This window comes from Ceratotherium simum, chromosome 25, assembly GCF_057802395.1.
Source record: "Ceratotherium simum simum isolate JZ-2026a chromosome 25, ASM5780239v1, whole genome shotgun sequence".
Classification (NCBI taxonomy): domain Eukaryota; kingdom Metazoa; phylum Chordata; class Mammalia; order Perissodactyla; family Rhinocerotidae; genus Ceratotherium; species Ceratotherium simum.
The window spans coordinates 39,980,543-39,998,882 of NC_141924.1; the positions used below are offsets into that span (position 1 = coordinate 39,980,543).

Here is an 18,340-nt window from a genome sequence, read left to right on the forward strand (position 1 = left end):
AATCTTTGCAATTCATGAGTTTTGAGTACTAGGGTAAGTTTGAGTTCTAGGATAAGCCTAAAATTAACAAAAGTCCACAGGGCTTGGAAAATAAGAAAACATACTGCATGCTGGAAAATCATCTCTCCAGTCTTGAATAGGGTAGCCAGCATGAGAACAGGCTCTAGCATACTCGGTGGCTGCTCGACAATAGGTATCATCATCATCAGTTCTGGAAAGTGGAACAACAGAGCCAGAATCACACAGGAAATATTGACAGAAATCATGCCTTTGAGCTCCCAAGCACAAGAAATGCTGAGTGCATGGTGAGTATTCCAGTATTAATTGATGTCAGCATGTACATAATATTATATATTATGTACAATAATGCAGAAAACACATAAACATGTGATCCCAGCTAAAAAAGGCCTAGGTAAACCGTCTTCATCAAAGTCTTTCAACAGTTTGACTACTTTTCTTTTGAGTCAAGGGACTACCTATGCTGAAAAAGATTTCTATTTTAATTATGACAATCTTCTCCGAATCCTTGTATGTATTTTTTTGTTCCCACACAAAGCCTCCCAGACCTTTTAGAATTTAATAAATCTTGTTACTCAGCTACAATTCTATCACAACAAAAGTATCAAATATGAAAATTATTTCCAAGACATCAGGTTCTTGATAGTCTACAGGCCAGAATTAAACCAACACTAATAATCCGCAGCACTTTGGAAAGACTGTATAAATAGCGTTTATCTTAAGATTTAAAAGAAGATTTTTAATTCTTTCAGGTTTAAATTACTAAATCTGGTTACTTTTATAATATTGCCAAGAGTAAATAATCTCTAATTGTTTTCTTATAATCACCCTAGAAGCTCCCCCAAACAAATACAAGAGGTCTGCCAATTCCCACAACAGATTAAAAAGATACCTACAAAATAAGCAGAGTTTATAATAAGGTAGTGGGCTTGTTTTTCAATCCAACTCAAACTTAAAATTGAATAGTTAAATATCTTACAAGATAATGACCTTAAGAATGTTGTATTTTGTGAACCTTAGCATTTTCAATATCTCTGTTGTAAAAGCCACCCGTCTCAAATTGCACTTATCCTGTGCTACTGTAATTGGAGTCATGCAGCTTATCTCGTCCAATTAACCGAGCTTGAGAAGGGAAAAAGGACTGAGCATATAAACTTCAGAAGCTCAGAAAATATTCTAAACCTCCAAACAAGAAAAGTCTCTGAAAAACAGGGTAAGCTAAAATTGTTAAATTCCTAGAAAAACATTAAGTTTATGATTTACCTTAAAATACATACATTGTTTCCTACAATTAATGACGGTTTTGAAAGCTAACAAAGTAACTGAATATTGATTTTTCAACCCAATGCAACTATTATTAAAATAGCTACCATTTATTAAGTGTCTATGTTACCCTAGGAACTGTACTAGGTACGTTACATATAGCATTACACGAAAACTCATAACAATTGGGCAAGAAAGAAATTATTATCCCAACTTACTAAGGGAGAAATGAATTTATTTTTCCATTTTGAAAGTTAACTTTAATAAGGAAAAAGAGCATTAAAGAATAGTTGCTTTTAAATCAGTTGACTTTGGTGTGGCAAAATTAAAATCATTTCCTTGCTGCTAGGTTTAGCATTCTTAGAAACAGGAGGGCATAAGTTCAAAGACTGGCATTGTATCATCCTTCAAATTCCAGCTGAGATGTCATCTCCTCTGTGGAGACTTCATAGGCACTCCCTGATAACGTTAGTAGTCCTCTCCTCCACGTCCACAGCACTTTGCATTTAGAGCATGTGTCATTGCTGGAGACTTGTATCTCTGTGCCATCAGAATATGAGTTCCTAGGACAGGGACCATGCCTAAGTTGTTTCTGTTTCCCCAAGGTGTGGCACAATGTTCAGTTCAGAATAGATGCTCAAAAAAAGTGTGTTGAGTTGAATTTAATACACTATCATAATCCAAGCATGAAATTAATTTGTGTTCAGCAGATTCACAATTCTATTCTGATGGTACAGGATCCTTGCAATGCAGTCCCCTAATACAAGAAATGAAGAGAATCTCCTTTAGAGGAGGAAAAAATGTCAGTAGGTCTAGTCCTGGGAGAAATATTGAGAGGAGTGAAAGGCTAACCATGGAGGAGTCTCGCTTCCATTTTATCAATGCCCACTTACTTGACTGATAATGCCCTGCTCTGCCCACAAAACTGGCCCTCTACCTCAAACATATCTCTGAAGGTATCAGCAGATTTCCACAGTAAAAGGTGTTTCTCTATCCTGCTATTTTTATTTTCCCTGGAGAAAACAATTAGGTTTCAAAATCCAAAGCCTAAGGATATCAAAATCTCACAAGATAGAAATGTTAATTTCCGAACAACAAAATTTCAGATGAAGTGAGCGTGGCAGAGATTGTATTTGTCCCCAGGTCCCTCTTCTTCTCTTCAGTATTAGAACCCCCAAGTTTTTGCTGGCCATATGCTGCCCAGCCAAAGACAACAACCCCAGCTGTCCTCGCATCTGGGTGTGGCCATGTTTCTGAATTCTGGCCAAAGGGTTAAAAGTGGGAGTGTGCATGAAACTTCCAGGCCACTTCCTTTAAAAACCTGCCAGCTGTCTGCTTTTCTCCCTTCCTAAGGGCTGAAATATGGACATGGTAGTGGTGAGCCAGTTTTGACCAGGAAATTGAGAATAATACCTTAGGCCCTAGGGGATGACATAGTGATAGTATCACTGAGTCATTGGAAAACTCATGGACCCCACACATGGTACACACGCAGGACGACTTACGAACTTGGACTTTATATGAGAGAAATATAAGCATTCAATTTAATTTAAGCCTTTGATATTTTGGCAATTGAAGCAGCCAAACAATATCTTAACGAATAAATGGAGAATGACTTTCCCAGATCTGCTAAATGATACATCATCTCAGTCTACTTGAGAAGTGGATGCTAAAGATGATAATGACGAGGTGAAAAGACTATGGGAGAACGGTCCAGTAATGAGTCGCCATGGAATAAGAATAATTTTTAATTCCACAGACATGGCTAAATAAGGACCATGGACTCCCTACAAGGATCCTCAAAAAAGAGACTGACTGAAGGAACAGCGATATAACGATACAGCGCTTCAACAAAAAATAACACCAAATAGGGCACAAAGTGTTGTAAAATACAGAGTAAGGTCAGCACCCAATATTTTAGGCAGAGGAGGAGCCCTTTCAAAGCTCCTGCATTAGTTGATAAATCCCTAAAATTGAGAAACAATACATATAAATAAAGACATAAATGCACTCTACTCAAAATTAACAAGTATCCCAAATAAGCTTATGTTAATATCTGGAAAATATCATAGCATTCCTTATTTTTGTAATAATCTCCATTTAATTAAAGCAGAGTAGTTATAAATAAGACAATTTCATACCACCTCAAGCTGCCCTCTTTGTTCTCAACTTTGATAAACTTAAAACTCTTAACAAGCTACCCAAGACACCATTTAAGTGGTTTTACTCAACTAAAAATCAGTCTGGTTTTTTACAACGAAGTTCCCATGTGGCATTTACACTTCTGAAGATTCTTTAAAAAATGCAGATTAGTTAAAATTTCTTGAAATATTCTTGAACATTCAAGATGGCTAATCACACATGTTTGGTAAATTTTTGAAAAAAATAGTAGAAAGGACTTCAATAATGGAAAATTTATAGTAAGTTCTACATTGATGAACATATTATGATGGGTCTCACTGAATTTGTTCCCTAGACAACCACCTAGCCTAGGTGTTCTTAACCTGGGAAAGAATTCAGGAGTCTGTGACCTTGGATAAGAAAAATATTACATGTTTATTTCCACTAATCTCCAACCGAAATTCAGCCTTTCCTTCAATTATACGTATAGGTAACACATCGCAATGTTCTTAGCAGTATCTGTGACTGTCATCAATATATATCATTTTTTCATGTTTTCATTTCCCATTACAATTGCTGCAGATATCTCAAAATATTGTTTACACTCATCACTATGTCAAACTATAGTACTTATTAGACCTGAAATGCATATAAAAAATACATATATCAGAAATTCATATCTTTTGCTATTTTGATAACTCTATTTCAATATAATTAGTTTCCTTTGTAATCTGATGTGTTTTATTTTGTGCGTTTCAAAACATTATTTTGAAAAAGAGTCCATAGATATCTCCTAAAAGAGATCAGTGGCACAAAAAAATATTTAAGAACTGCTGTATTCTGTTCATGCTGCTTATATGAAACACTTAGACTGTACCTGCTACCTGTAAGCTTTTAATGGCTATTAGTACAGTTTATGTTTTACACTTTCCATTATATTTTGTGAACTGCTGAGATGGCTAAGTTACAGAAGTGGTTTTTGCTGTTCTTTTGGATAAAGAAAATTTTATTGCAAATACTAATCATTTCACTTACTTGCAAAGATCGTTAACACAGCTGGCAATATATAAATATGGATCAATATATTCATGGCAGCTCAAAAAAGGAAACTGCAACAATATCTGACACTTGAAGAAGATTGCCTGTGCAGAGAAAGATGGCAGTCACCAGAACATGTTTAATGATATGCGTGTACTCTCATTTTTTCTACCGATCTGTTTACAAGACTCTCTGTTCTTACCAGTAAAGAGAAAGTAATTTATGCTTATAAATATAATCAATATTTTTCTAACTACGTATTTTCATAATGAGTACTGTTTTTATGAAACTAGTTACATTCACCATTTCTAAAATATCTTAAAGTTATTCCTGTTGCAGTTATATTTCCTTAATTTAATATGTGTAATTATGCAGTGTTTGCACTAAAAATGCTTAACATTAAATATACAAATACAATATATGTGTATTATATCCAATATGCCCCAATTTTTCACATCAAATTTACCTCAAATGCTGGCATTCCACTGGAGCATGGATTTGGAAAGTCTGAGGGTGTGGGTACACATTTGTTGTCATCTGGAGTTTGCACCGACCAGCTATTTGCAAACGTAGCAATGTCTTCTGTATAGTCCTCTGTGTCACACAAACACACACAAAAGTATTTGTAATAGTATCACTTTCCACAAACACACACTTCATCAACATAAACTTCCTGGTCAAAAAGTTAAACTCAGTAACTTTATAATTACCAATGATATTAGACTATAACATTACTTTAGCATAATAAAAATAAATTGAACAAAGCATAAGCACCAAATAAAATTTAATATTGTTGGAGAAGAAAAAGCAAACTTCCTTGAAGCAACACAGAAAAGGATGGAAAGTGAGTGGTACAACATGCACACCAGTGAAGCGCTAAATAGCCTACAGTTAGTCCTGCAGAAAGGAGAAAAAATATACATAAAACTAAGAAACATAAGTAAAAGTTTGGTGTGAAATTTTTAAGACAGTCCTCTCATTATCTTTGACATTAGTCAGAACCTTACTAAAATTGTAGTTCCATTTTTGTGGTACACAAAAATAAAAAAATCTTTGTTGGGCCCTTGTGGAGATTTCAGAGGACAGTCTCACAGATAATGAAAGACTGGAAAAGACACCTGGAGAAGAGAAGACTCAGAAGTGAATTCATTTCATTTGAATAGGATGAATAGTGTTTCTAAACATGCTCAGGAGAGATTGTTAACAATCTTGATACTATCTCAGCATTATACAGAGGCAAGATTCAGGAGCTACGATGGGAGCAGCAACAAACAGGTGATGGTGAGCACTCTGGACTCCCTGCTCCAAATCAAGTTTAAATTGTCTCAGCACTTGGGCTGAGAACAAGTTCAGGCCCTGACATGAAAAGCAATCCTGCCCCACAAGCAGACAAAGGCTGAATCTGAAATCTCAAGGACTTAGAACCAAATAGATGACATCTCGAAGTTCCATCTGAAACAGTTAGCCTGTAGCCTTGGCCTTTGAGCTTTAGGTTCTCCAGCACTTAGAGTTACATAGCCACAGGTCTACCGTTGATGACGAGCTCCTGCACCACTAGCATCAAAAACCTCAGGCCAAACGTTTGACCTCTCTCTCTCTGCTTCTTCAGGATGGAAAGATGTCTGCTTGCTACTAGCAACTGGGAAGATTGCGGGAGTTCATCTATAAGGAGGCTTTGCTCTCTGAGTGGAAAATCACAAACTTTATTGTGACCTGGACAGTAGAGACTTTTTTGATCTGGCCCCTACACTCCCCTGACTCCCCTCCTCCTCCACTCGCTACCCTCAACCCTGCCCCTCCTGTATCTCCTACTCCTGTTCTCGTTCAACCTACTCCGTCACACTGGCTTTATACTGCTCTCCACCTAAGCTCATTCCCACCTTGCTGTTGCACTTGCTCCTCCTTCAAAATCACTCTTCCCTCCAGTCTTCCCCCTGCTCTTGCCCTTGCTTCCTTTAGGCCTCTGTTTAATATGAGCTCCTCAGAGAGCCTTCTCGGTCGCATGATCTAGACTACCACCAAGACACACTGTTTTCTCTCTCTCTCCATCTCCTTTCCCCCACTGTGTTTTTCATGGCTGCTATTGCTCACAAAAGTTATATTCTAATTTGTCTCTTTATTTATTTTGTCTTCCCCTACACAAAGGGAGAGAGCTTGCCTAAGCTGTCCTATTGCTGTATCCCTGGTTTAGTATCTGGTTTACAGTCAGAGCTCAAAATACATTTGCTAAATAAACGAATGAATAAATATAAGGGAATCTTCAACACTTAAATAGATTATTAGAATCCTAGCGCTTTCACATTTGTCCTGTCCACTTCCTTACCTCTGATATTGTGGGAAATGTTACACACTGAACCAAGGATGGGCCTGGTCTAATATGCTTATTTTAAAAAGGAAAAACTAATGTTCCTTTTAAGTAGATTTATAGTCACATTTCATTTCAAAACATCGTCATTTTTTAAAAGTCTGCAGAATCAAAAATATTTCCTAAAGGCCCACTTAGTTCAATATTTATGCACAACTTTTAATGTGAAAACAACCCAGACAATCCCTCAGAGTTCACTTTCACTCCAGCTGTGACCACATACTGTATTTCGCTATTTTTGCTACATTGCATTAATAAAAGAGTCACAAAAATTGGTTATTATGAGACTTTAAATCCATGTCAATTGGTGGTCTGAGAGCCTGGAAAACTAAAATTAAGGTGTTTCATATAAAATACGTTACAAATAGAGTAATTTATTGTCCATATTGGGATAATTCAGAGAGTGAAAAGGAGGCACTATTAATTACAGTGTGGGAAAAACGAGAGTAAACCAGGCTGCTATGTTGATGTGTAGCTAGCTACAGACATGAATTATGGATCCAGAATCTCGACTAGACAACCAGTTAAAATCTTTCTCTACCCACAGAAATTCTGAAAAGCTTCATTTCTTTGTGAAGTCATTCCTGAAGAACGAGTAGGAATGCAGAGAGAAATACAATTTTAATCACTAAGAAACTATGCATTCAATCAACCTGCTTCACTGCCTCTAAAGATTTATCTAATCAGCAAAGCACGGGCTGAGTTTCAAGAAAATACTAGGCATCTTAAAGCCAAAGGTAACACAGCTCATCTGTAGACATTTTCTTGCATTATTACAATATGGGAGAGAATCGGAGGGCATGTTCTAGTCACATCCTTATAAATTATTGTAAGTTAGTCTTTTTATTACTCTGCTTTACACTGTGCACCAAATAAAATTGTGATGAAGCTGATATCTCTCCTTAGGCTCCTCCACAGACTTTCTGGGGTTCTTTTTGCCTTCTGCCAGTTCAGCCACAGTTCAGTCCACTTGCCTCCTGCCAGTCTTCTCCCGTTGACACTCTGCTAACACTCTTGCTTGCTGCCCCGGGTATCTCACTGTGAGCAACCATTTTATGTTCCAGGCTATCAGAGTCTGTCTGACTCTTAACTCAAATCCTAATCTGAGTCTCTCTGCCTCAAACAAGAGCAGATGCTAATTTCTATCCTGACCTCTATACCATTTTCCCCACATGTCCCAGGGGAAGTTGCCCATGGCAGTCTTATCCAAATTTAATACTGAGAACTCGATTGAGGATTACTTTTTTCATGAAGCCTTAATATAGAAGAAGAAGAAATCAATAATTACCATCTGATTGGTTCTGCTTGAGTCCAAAACCCTACTTCCTAACACAGTCTGAAGATGCCAAGTTTGTGAACCCTGTCATTCTAAATTCCCAATTGGATGCAAAACACCACTTCATGATGATCTCAATAGTGTACATTTGTATTGTGCTCACAGATTTTTGAGCACTTTCATTTACATTTTTCCTCATTTGATCCTCACAGGCTGGGAAGACTCAGGGGCATTATTATTATCTCCATTTCACATATGAGGAAATTGACTCCTTGGAGCCCTGCTCTTTATTCTAGCTACTAGTGAAATAATCCTGATGATGCATTATCCATCTTGGATAAAATGTTTGCATTTTAACAAGAGCCTCTTAAAGCAATGTCTTTAATTAAACATTTTCATGTTAGCTCCATTATAGGCTTTTTGAGAGCACTTGGAAATGATGATAAATAACCTAAAATGTATTCAGTATTAACTATGTGCCAGGCACTTGTACTAAGTATTTTACATGGATTATCTCATTTAATCCTTGCAACTCTATGAAGTATATACTATTATTATATCATTAAATTTAGGAAGTTTAATAAGTGGCAAAGCAGCATTTGAATCCCACAGTCTGACCCCAGAACCCACACTCTAAGTAGGACTTTCACTGTCCCTTCAAACACAACAAATGGGCAATTCTTCTCTCTTAATTTTATAATACAAAACAAAAAGTATTATATAGCACTTTACAGATTACAAGTCAATTTCTCCACATTTATCTAAGCATAGGATTGAGAGCCAGTCGGATATGTAATCCAACCCTGACAGCACCATTTGCAAGCTGTGTTGCATTCAGCACGTCATCTTGCATCCACATTGTAATATTAAGAAAATACCACCCACCTTACAAGATGTTGTAAGGATTAGAAATAATATAGCTACGTGCTCATATTAACTATTATTATAAACAGTATCAAGGTATGTTATTATTATTACTGACGACACTAGGAGTTCAGAATTATTTTAACACTATTTTACAGACAAAGAAACTAAGCATCAGAGACATTAAATGAGATGCCTCAAATTATATAACTTGTAAGAGTTGGAACAAGATTCAAAGTCTGGTCTGCTTGTACTGAGAACAATATTCCTTTTGGCTGCACCTCTTTACGTGGACCTAAATCACGACTGTGTCCCGTGACTCTCTTATTCTGCTGCCACTGCACACTAGTACCCAAACTGGAACAGAACCCATTTTTAATAGCTCACCGAGATTAGTTTTATGACTTAGAATGAATAGATGACCAATGATATCTACGTCATTAGACAGCATAAAACCTTTCCAAGTTATTATTCAACTTTTATAAATTCTGTTCACATTTTATTATCTTTATAAAGCTATTATTTGACAGTCCTTTAATTTATTCCTATCAAGACTGGATGCAAAACAGCTTTTATCCGAAAGTGGACAATTCTGTCCCAAATAGGGTTGAATGACTAAAATATAAGCCCAAGAAGGAAGGATGTTCAGTGACGTTTGTTCACTGATGTATCTCAAGCTCCTACAACAGTGCCTGACACAAAGTAAATGTTTAATTATTACTTGTTACATAAGTAAGTCCTGCATCTTAATTTGGCAAATATAAACTAGCTCATGGTTTTCAAGAATGACACAAAAATATTTTCCTATTAGCTTCACTTAAAATCACTAAAGCAGACAAGTGACAGTTACCAATCTTACCCAACCTAGGACAAGAGGTACCCTATGGGTACAAACAGCTTGATCAGTGAAGGAAGAAGACCTCCAAAGTACCGACACATCTCCTCTGCTCCACTCACCTCGTTGAATGATGAAATCGTCAGATTGAATGCCATTGTAGCTTCCACATAAGCCACACGACTTCCCTTTATGCTCCTCAGACAATTTGAGGTAAATTCCAGATATTCCATCCCAAGCCAATGAAAAACCAAAAGTTGTTTTCACCAGAATGTAGTCAGCTAGTTTCTCAATGAAAACCTGTCCAATTGTCTGAGGCAATGTTAAACTTGGAAAATAGAACAAAGGCAATCCAAGAATTATGATGAAGGATCAATTACAGACAATCTATTTCTTTCTTGAAGTGACTGAGCTAATTAAATTAAATTAAAGAGAATTATTACTCAAAAGTATTGAATAAACTCTGCAGTTAGATTTCCCAAACAACCATCCTATAGGAAATCTCGGCATTTTTTTAAATTCAGTATTGACATAAAAAGACAACAAAAATGATACCCATTTCCCCACACTGATTTAGATTTTATACTTATAATTGGATGATTCTTTTAACCAAACAAAAATACATTTCTGCTAAATATCAGTGATTTTTTAAATCTGGAAAATAATCGTGTTTATGTAGAATAATTAGATCTTAAATGAATTTATTTTTTATCTACAGATTTCAAGGTAATCTAAAGAAGCTGCTCAACTTTTCGAAGCAAAGACAAACAATGGTCAAAATATGTAAACACATTTCTCAAGTTCTGATTTTCTTAAATTTTATTTTAAACTTGGCTGCAGGGCCGGCTCCGTGGCTTGGCGGTTGAGTGCGCGCGCTCTGATGCTGGCGGCCCGGGTTCGGATCCCGGGCGCGCCCCGAGGCACCACGTCTCCGTCCAACCCGAGGCCGAGTCCCGCGTACAGCAACTAGAAGGATGTGAACCTACGACATGCAGCTGTCTACTGGGGCTTTGGGGGGAAAAAAATGAATAAATAAAATCTTTAAACTTGGCTGCAAGGAAATAGGAGCTTCTATCCCCAAAATGTCACCTTGGTACAAGTCATTGTTTTCCGATAGAAAAACGTCTAGGCATGATTAATTATAATTTACATTTTTAATGCTGCAAAGTACATTATTAGGAATATAAAATACTTTGTCATACAGTATCACATAGGGGTTATATTAATGATTTTTAAGTTGGGTATAATTTGGCCTCTTTAAACAAGGGTCACACTGAATATTGAAACTCTTGATCCAATGTCTAGTCTTTCCACTTTTCACAAGCATGTGCACATACAAAGGAAGTGGGCAGCATAAGAGAACTGAAGAGAACTAAACAATTGGACATTTTAAAAGCACAGTAAGTCCTCTAGAATACTTCTCAAAGAACACTGGTCTCCTTCCATCCACAGTATTACAAAAGGAGCAGGTGCTAATAATTAAAGAAATGGATTTTCACTAAAATAGCCATGCTAAATAAAAATTATAAACTATAATGTGAGCGTTAAGGGAGGTTAGTACAGATATTCATAATTTCTTTCAAAAACTTCAAATTGGTGAGTTCCTTTCCAAGAAAAGCATGGCTACATGGAACAAAACTATAAAACTCAACATACTCATTATCAAAGGGAGAGTCCCCAAAGAAACAATTCAAAATATCTGTCACTGTTTACACAAAGATTTTTGCAGATAAAGTTTTACAGGGAATTAGTTACAAGAATAGGAAAATAACTAAAAATTTGTATTGGAGAATAAATAACAAGACTCTAGCTAACTACTGCCATAATCTATTCTTATTAAAAATTATAAACATGAGAAACTCATAGTAAATTTATGGTAAAAGTCACAATGAATAATATTGTTTGAGTTTGCAAGTTTATAAAAACTGTACTTTAAAAAAATGAATCATATTTTATAAAGACATTTCATAGCAATGGGATGTTAATTGTATGGCGATACAGTTGCTCTGTTGTGGGTTTTTTTTTTTGTTTGATCCTTTGTCAGTTGGTGTCTTTCACAGTAAATTTGATTAAATACACAATTTTTGAAAACAAAAGGTGCATAACTGTGATTATCCAGATGTCTATAACATAAAAGCATGTTAGTAGAGATGGGGGATAATAGTAAAAATTAGATAATCTCCCACAAATTTAAAAAGAACTCCATGCAACCTATGCAGGAAACATTAGCAATGCAAACTAAAATGAATGCACAGATTAATGCTGAAAATTATTCACGGGTTCATATGCACCCAAACCCTTCATTTCACAAGAGAGAGAACTAAAGTCCAGGGAGGACCATGTGCAGAGCCTCACACATTTGATTGCATTTTGGCAAACATTTCTCTAGCAGCTGCAATGAGTTAGGCCCTAGGACTAAGCAACAGCTGAATAATAAGAAAACCATCCTCTTTCTATCATACAAGTCGAAATCCTCAAAGAAATATTTTCTCTGAATTAAAATTTAAATATTATGTCCTAGATTTAACAAAGGGTTAGTGCTCTTTAAAATCTGCTTGAATGGCATTTTTGTTTTATAAAACATAATAATTTTTTAAAGTGCCAATTATGTTACCAAAAATAAGGAATTTAAATTACTCTTCAGTCAGCTCCGAGAAATACATAGGTAAATGCGTTATCTTCCTATTCAAATGGCTAAGCTTTCTTTTATAAGAAAATGAGAAGTACAGAACCCAGTTGATCAGGAAAAGAAGCCCCAGGGAGGCAGAGAGGCTGCTCGGGGTTGCCAGTGCCTGGCTCCCCTGGTCCTTCATCCAATGCCCTTTCTGCTCTCACCTGCTGCCGCTTGAAGAATCTAAACTGAGAAAAAAGCATATAGGTTGGTAAGAACGTTGCACTGGAAAGAATCGCCATGGTTCAAACACTTGCTGGTGAATTCTGAGAGATGGAAAGAATCGTTCATCCCACGATTTACTTTTCCTGGCATAACTCAGCCAAGAAATACTTAAAATTGAGTATCTCTATAATTCTTTAGATTGGAAGGTGGATTATTCCACAGTATTCCTGTTTAAAATGTATAAAACCTTCCTCCAAATAAATAAACCTCCTTTTCCCCAAAAGTCTCAGGTCTTATCCTTGTTGACTAGGAAGGCAGAAGTGGGCCCCTCTCTGGTCTATTCAAGGAGGCTGGTTACTCATTGGCTCTGAATCTTTGTCAGAACACTAATGGAACATCTCAAGTGACACCCAAACTTCAATCACACAAATTTGGAAAGGACTTCCAGAAGTTTAGTTTTATTTTTAAGTCTCTGCTTAACAAAAAAAAAAAAAGAAAGAAAGAAAAGATTTAAGAAAGAGGGCAAAAATAATTGAAGAGTTGAACTATGAAGATTTCTCCTGTGAATATTTTTCTTAGAAAAAGATGTGATGATCTTATCTCTGCCTGTGTAAACACATTTGTATCCTGCACAAACATTAGGGAGGTTAAACTGGTGAGATTCCTGGCCAGCCATCTGGCTGGCCTCAGAGCCTCCTGAAATTTTGATGTCTGGATGATACAACTTCAAGGTTGTTGTTGAAGAAGAAATCCTCTCTTCCTACTCTCCCAATTCACTTCCAGTGTGAGATGTTTGGAAATTCTATTAATCCATGGTGTTATTTTTATTACATCATTTATCATATCTTACCTGATTCCATCCTTTTTTATTTCATGCCCATAAATTCGAATTTCCTCTTGGTCTGAAAAGAACAAGCTGATAGACCGATAACAATGATACACTGAACCAAGGCACTTAGGGCTGTTATGAACCTTAAAAGGAGAAAAATGAAAGATAGCATAGGAATCAACAACAACGTGTACATATGCCTTCATTTAGTCACTAAATTCACAATGTATGTCTGTAGTTCTATTGCATCATTAGTCCTCGACACTTTGCAAAACTATAGTTACATTTAGGATTTTCAAGAGAAAAACAATATTTACCTCAGAACTTGAACAACAGAATTAACTTCATAAAAGTACAAGGTAACTCAGCATATTTTTTAAATGATCTGAATCTTTACATGTTGGATGTTAATATTCTAAAACTACATGGTATGTAGTGGAAAAAATTAGTTCTGGTAGGAAGACAGTAGTGCACCACAAAGAAACACATCTGTAATTTTCATGTCCATATTTGTTATCTGTTAGAGAATCATAAATAGAACTTCAAATGGAGCTCTACGTACAGCGGTATGCAAAGGTTGCAAAAGTGGCTATAACCTCAAGAAAAATAAAATTTCCCAGACACTTTAGGGAAGAGAGATTATTTCTCAAAAAATTGATGGGAAAATTAGTTTACTAGTAAAAAGAAAAAAGAAAGCAAGGAAGAAAAGAAGAGAGAAGAGGAGGAGAGGAAAAAAAGAGGAGGGGAATGTTACATTCTCTTACTCTATTCCAAAACTAATTTCAAAAGTTCTAAGAAGTAAAATATACATGATGAAACCATAAAATAACTGAAAGAAAATATAGATAACTATATAGAAGGAAAAGAACTTTCTAAGCATAAAAATGATAAGAAAAATCACCAATGATAAGACAGACCTTTAATATTGAACAAATGTATATTAATTTAATGATTAATCAGCAAATTTTATTGATCACTTATTACGTACCAGGCACTGTTTTAGATTCTGGGGATGTAGCAGTCAACAAAACAGACAAAAATACCTGTCCTCATGAATCTTATATTCCATTAGAGGAAAACAGTTAATAAAAGATGTAACTAAATGTAGCTAAAATATATACTATACTAGATGACATGAAGGAGAAACACTAAGCAGAGAAAAGGGACAGAGAGTGTGTGTCAAGAGTTGGGGGACAATTTTAAATTAAGTAGCCAACAAAAGCCTCACTGAGAGGAAATTCTAGTGAAGATGAAGGAGGTGTACAAGCAAGCCACACGGGTATGTAGAAGACCATTCCAGGCACAGGGAATAGAAAATGCGAAAGCCTGAGGTAGGAGTACACCTAAAAAGTTCCCAGTGTCCAGGAATCCAGGTGTCTGACCCCAGGCAAGATAGTGCAGGATTTTTCTTTGGAGAAACAAAATTGAAAAAAGTTATACAAATACTAATATTTGGGGCTTATCTAATGTATCCAGAGGCTCCCAGCTCAATCTCCCACTCGGCAAGCAAGCTCCCATCCGTATATTCAAAGCTTCCAAAGACATTTTAGAGCCTAATTCTCAAACGTCAATAAAAATTCATGGATCATTTGGTGAAAGCCTGCAACATGAAACACAGACACCAAATAAACAAACAAAAGAGAGGAGATCAAAGGAATCAAAAACAATTCAGAAAAATAAACTTCCAAAAATCCATAATTAATATCTTCAGAGAGAAAAGTGAGTATATGCCATTCATGAAACAAAAATAAAAAGCAGTCAAAAATGAAATTCAAGGAATAAAAGTAAATGATTGGATATTGACAATATGATAGGAGAAACTTATAACTGAAATAGAAGGGTTGGAAGATAAATATCTAAGAGTTGGAAAGAAATCTCCCAAAATGTAGAACAAAAAAGCAAAAAGATGGAAAAGAGGGATGAATTAATGAGAAAATTAAGGATCAATCATTGAGTTCGGGGGGCTGGCCCCGTGGCTTAGCGTTTAAGTGTGTGCGCTCCGCTACTGGCGGCCCGGGTTCGGATCCTGGGCGCACACTGATGCACCGCTTCTCCGGCCATGCTGAGGCCGCGTCCCACATGCAGCAACTAGAAGGATGTGCAACTATGACATACAACTATCTACTGGGGCTTTGGGGAAGAAAAGGAGGAGGATTGGCAATAGATGTTAGCTCAGGGCCAGTCTTCCTCAGCAAAAAGAGGAGGATTAGCACAGATGTTAGCTCAGGGCTGATCTTCCTCACACACACAAAAAAAAATCATTCAGTTCAGCAGCTCCAATATCTGAATAACAGAATTTCTGAAACAGAGGAAGAGAGGAAATTAATAAAGAAATATTATTCCAGAACTGAAGGATTTTTAAAGCTCAAAAGGGCCCATCAAGTACTTAGCAAAATTTTTTTAAAAAACACCTCATGTAATCATGAAATCTCGGAACTCTGGGGATAAAGAGGTTTAAAAATTTATGAAAAGTGAGGAGAAAGAACAAAAGACTGTCTACAAAATGATCAGAAATCAGAATAGACTGAAGTTCAAAATTCTGAAAGTGATTTCCAAATTATAATCAAGATTTCAAAATTTTCCCTCAGTGCACTCTTTCCAGGAAAGTATCTTCTTTTTCTGGAAAGCACTGCAACCAAGCACTGTCCACATGTTCAGAGCATCCAATAACCTTTTCAGAGCCTATCTCTCAAGTATGAACAAAGTTCAATGATCACTAGACATTTCATGGGACCCAAGAAACAGGGAAACCAATCCAGGAGAGAGAAGAGCGAAATTCTCCAGGATGGTGAAAAGAAATCTCAAGCGCTAAGTGCACAGTAAGCTCGAAAGCAACCAGTTTCCACTGGAGCAGGAGACTGCAAAACTGAGGAAGGGATGTCTCAGGGCGGGAGAGAGAAACTGAGAGTTGGCTAATGTACCTGACCACATTGAGAAGAGTTACATAGAGACAGAGAGTTTGGAGGAAAAATAATAACGATTGGAGTACAGAAAATGCAGCAAATAAAAAAATGGGATAACTGTTAACTCTATAAAAATGTACAAAGAAGAGAAACAAAATGATAACCTTTTGGGATCAGCTTTAAACAATATTTATATGATAATAGTTATATATGTACAATATGAAAATGACAATAATGTAAAAACTACATATGATTTAACCCAAATGGTGATATCACTCTATTAGGAGAAAGGAAGGAAAGTGTGTGTGTGTGTGTGTGTGTTAGGGGCAGAAAGGATGACGTAAATGAGATGATTCCCCATTTTCCATAGTAGGAAGTGAATGAATAAGGCCTAACTTTGAAAAATAAAGAAATAATAGCATATTTTGACACGAAAGATAAGAGCCAGAAGAAACAGCTAAAAAAGTTGAAGTAATTGCTTTTGGGAAGCCAGACTTCAGCTGGGGTTGGGGGGTAAAGGAAAGTGGGGGCTATTTTTTTGCTTCATATGTCTTCATGAAATCTTTTAAACTATGTACCTGTATTATTTTCATAAAAATAAAATTGAATTTAAATAAGAAAAAGAAAATAATCAGAAGTATAGAAAAGGATATACACATAAAGATGTTTATTAATGTATCTTTTAAAATACTGAAAATATTTTTCAAAATAGTATTTCTAAAACAGGGCATAATTAAATAATTTGAGTATTCTCCAAGTTGGAAAAAATACAGCTAACAAAATTTGTGTTAGTCAAGAATATCTGAGATGGAACACAGTTCTTGATATAATATCAGGTAAAAATGGAGGACAGAAAATTGTACATAGTGTGATTTCAATATTATAAATGTGTATAAAATCCAGAGTAAAAAGTGTAGAAGGAAATATGTGACGCCATTAACAATGATAATTCTTGACTGATAATTCTAACATCAATTTTTAGTCTTCTCTGAAATTTTCAAGTTTTCTACAGAAGAAGTGAACTACTTCTATAATCAGGGGAAAGATGACATTTAAAATAAATGGATTTGTTGAGTTCAAAGAAAATTCCACCAACCGAAACAGGGCCAAAGAGAAACAACATCTCTTAACCCTGGAAACACAGTTCAGCATTGTGTGCTATCTCAAAGGACAGACTATCTAGTTGACACCTTAATCCCAAAAAGGGTGACACACTGAACAAGAACACTCAGTGAGGGAGTCAGAAGGTGTCTGAGTGATAACCCAGTGACAGAGTGGAGGAGTAAAGGACAGCAGGTGACTGAGAACAGGGGCCCTGTTGTACTGAGGCCACATTCCACTAACTCCCCTACCTACGGAGACCTCTAAATTTTTATCCTTATGCCTCATAAGTTAATTTCATTTCTGGGTCACAAGGATTTGTTACTCTTAAAAAGCTTCAGGGGCTACTTTTTAATATTTGCCTCACCTAGGAGAGGAGGAGAATTTATGCAATTCCATCGTGAGTTAGAAGGGAAAAAGAAAACAGAGATTCAAACAAATGATGGCTATGGAGAGTTTTAGCTTTTGAGCAGGACAGCACAGGGGTTTCCTGATTATGCTTTGAGATATCTGGACATTCAGGGGAAGAGAGTGGGTAAGGAAAGAGGTCCCAGACTTTCTTACATCAACTAGAGCCACTCTGCAGCTTGTATTTGGGGATGTCTCCTAAAAATCCTTTTCAATCAAGCATCTGCAACTAAGAACTAACTCTCTGAGCTTAATCATATAGAATCAATCTAGCTAGCAATCAGTTGCCTGTCTCCATATCCTCTAGCCTGTGCTTATGTACCCCGTTTGACAAAAGCCAGCCTGAGGTTCATACTGAGGGGTTTTAACAAATTAATCCAGGCAAGCATTACACTGGAAGTGTCGAGAAGGAAATATGTATGAGTAATATGGATGTGCCTGAACCCACCCCCTCTTCAAAATGTTCAAATAAAACCTGAAGGA

At 36.3% G+C, this 18,340-nt stretch overlaps 1 protein-coding gene across 3 annotated transcripts in view; it reads right to left on the reverse strand.

The window, feature by feature from the left end:
- The window catches only part of OTOGL (otogelin like), a 136,260-nt gene that overhangs the window by 107,337 nt on the left and 10,583 nt on the right, over positions 1–18,340 (reverse strand). For all 3 annotated transcript variants that reach the window (XM_087448603.1, XM_087448602.1, XM_004417902.3), the window contains exons 7-11: positions 13,467–13,588; positions 9,903–10,108; positions 4,907–5,034; positions 4,438–4,544; positions 105–211 (exon numbers count right to left, since the gene is read on the reverse strand). In XM_087448603.1, coding sequence (XP_087304729.1) covers positions 105–211; positions 4,438–4,544; positions 4,907–5,034; positions 9,903–10,108; positions 13,467–13,588 — 670 coding nt within the window. The remainder of the gene's footprint in view (positions 1–104; positions 212–4,437; positions 4,545–4,906; positions 5,035–9,902; positions 10,109–13,466; positions 13,589–18,340) is intronic.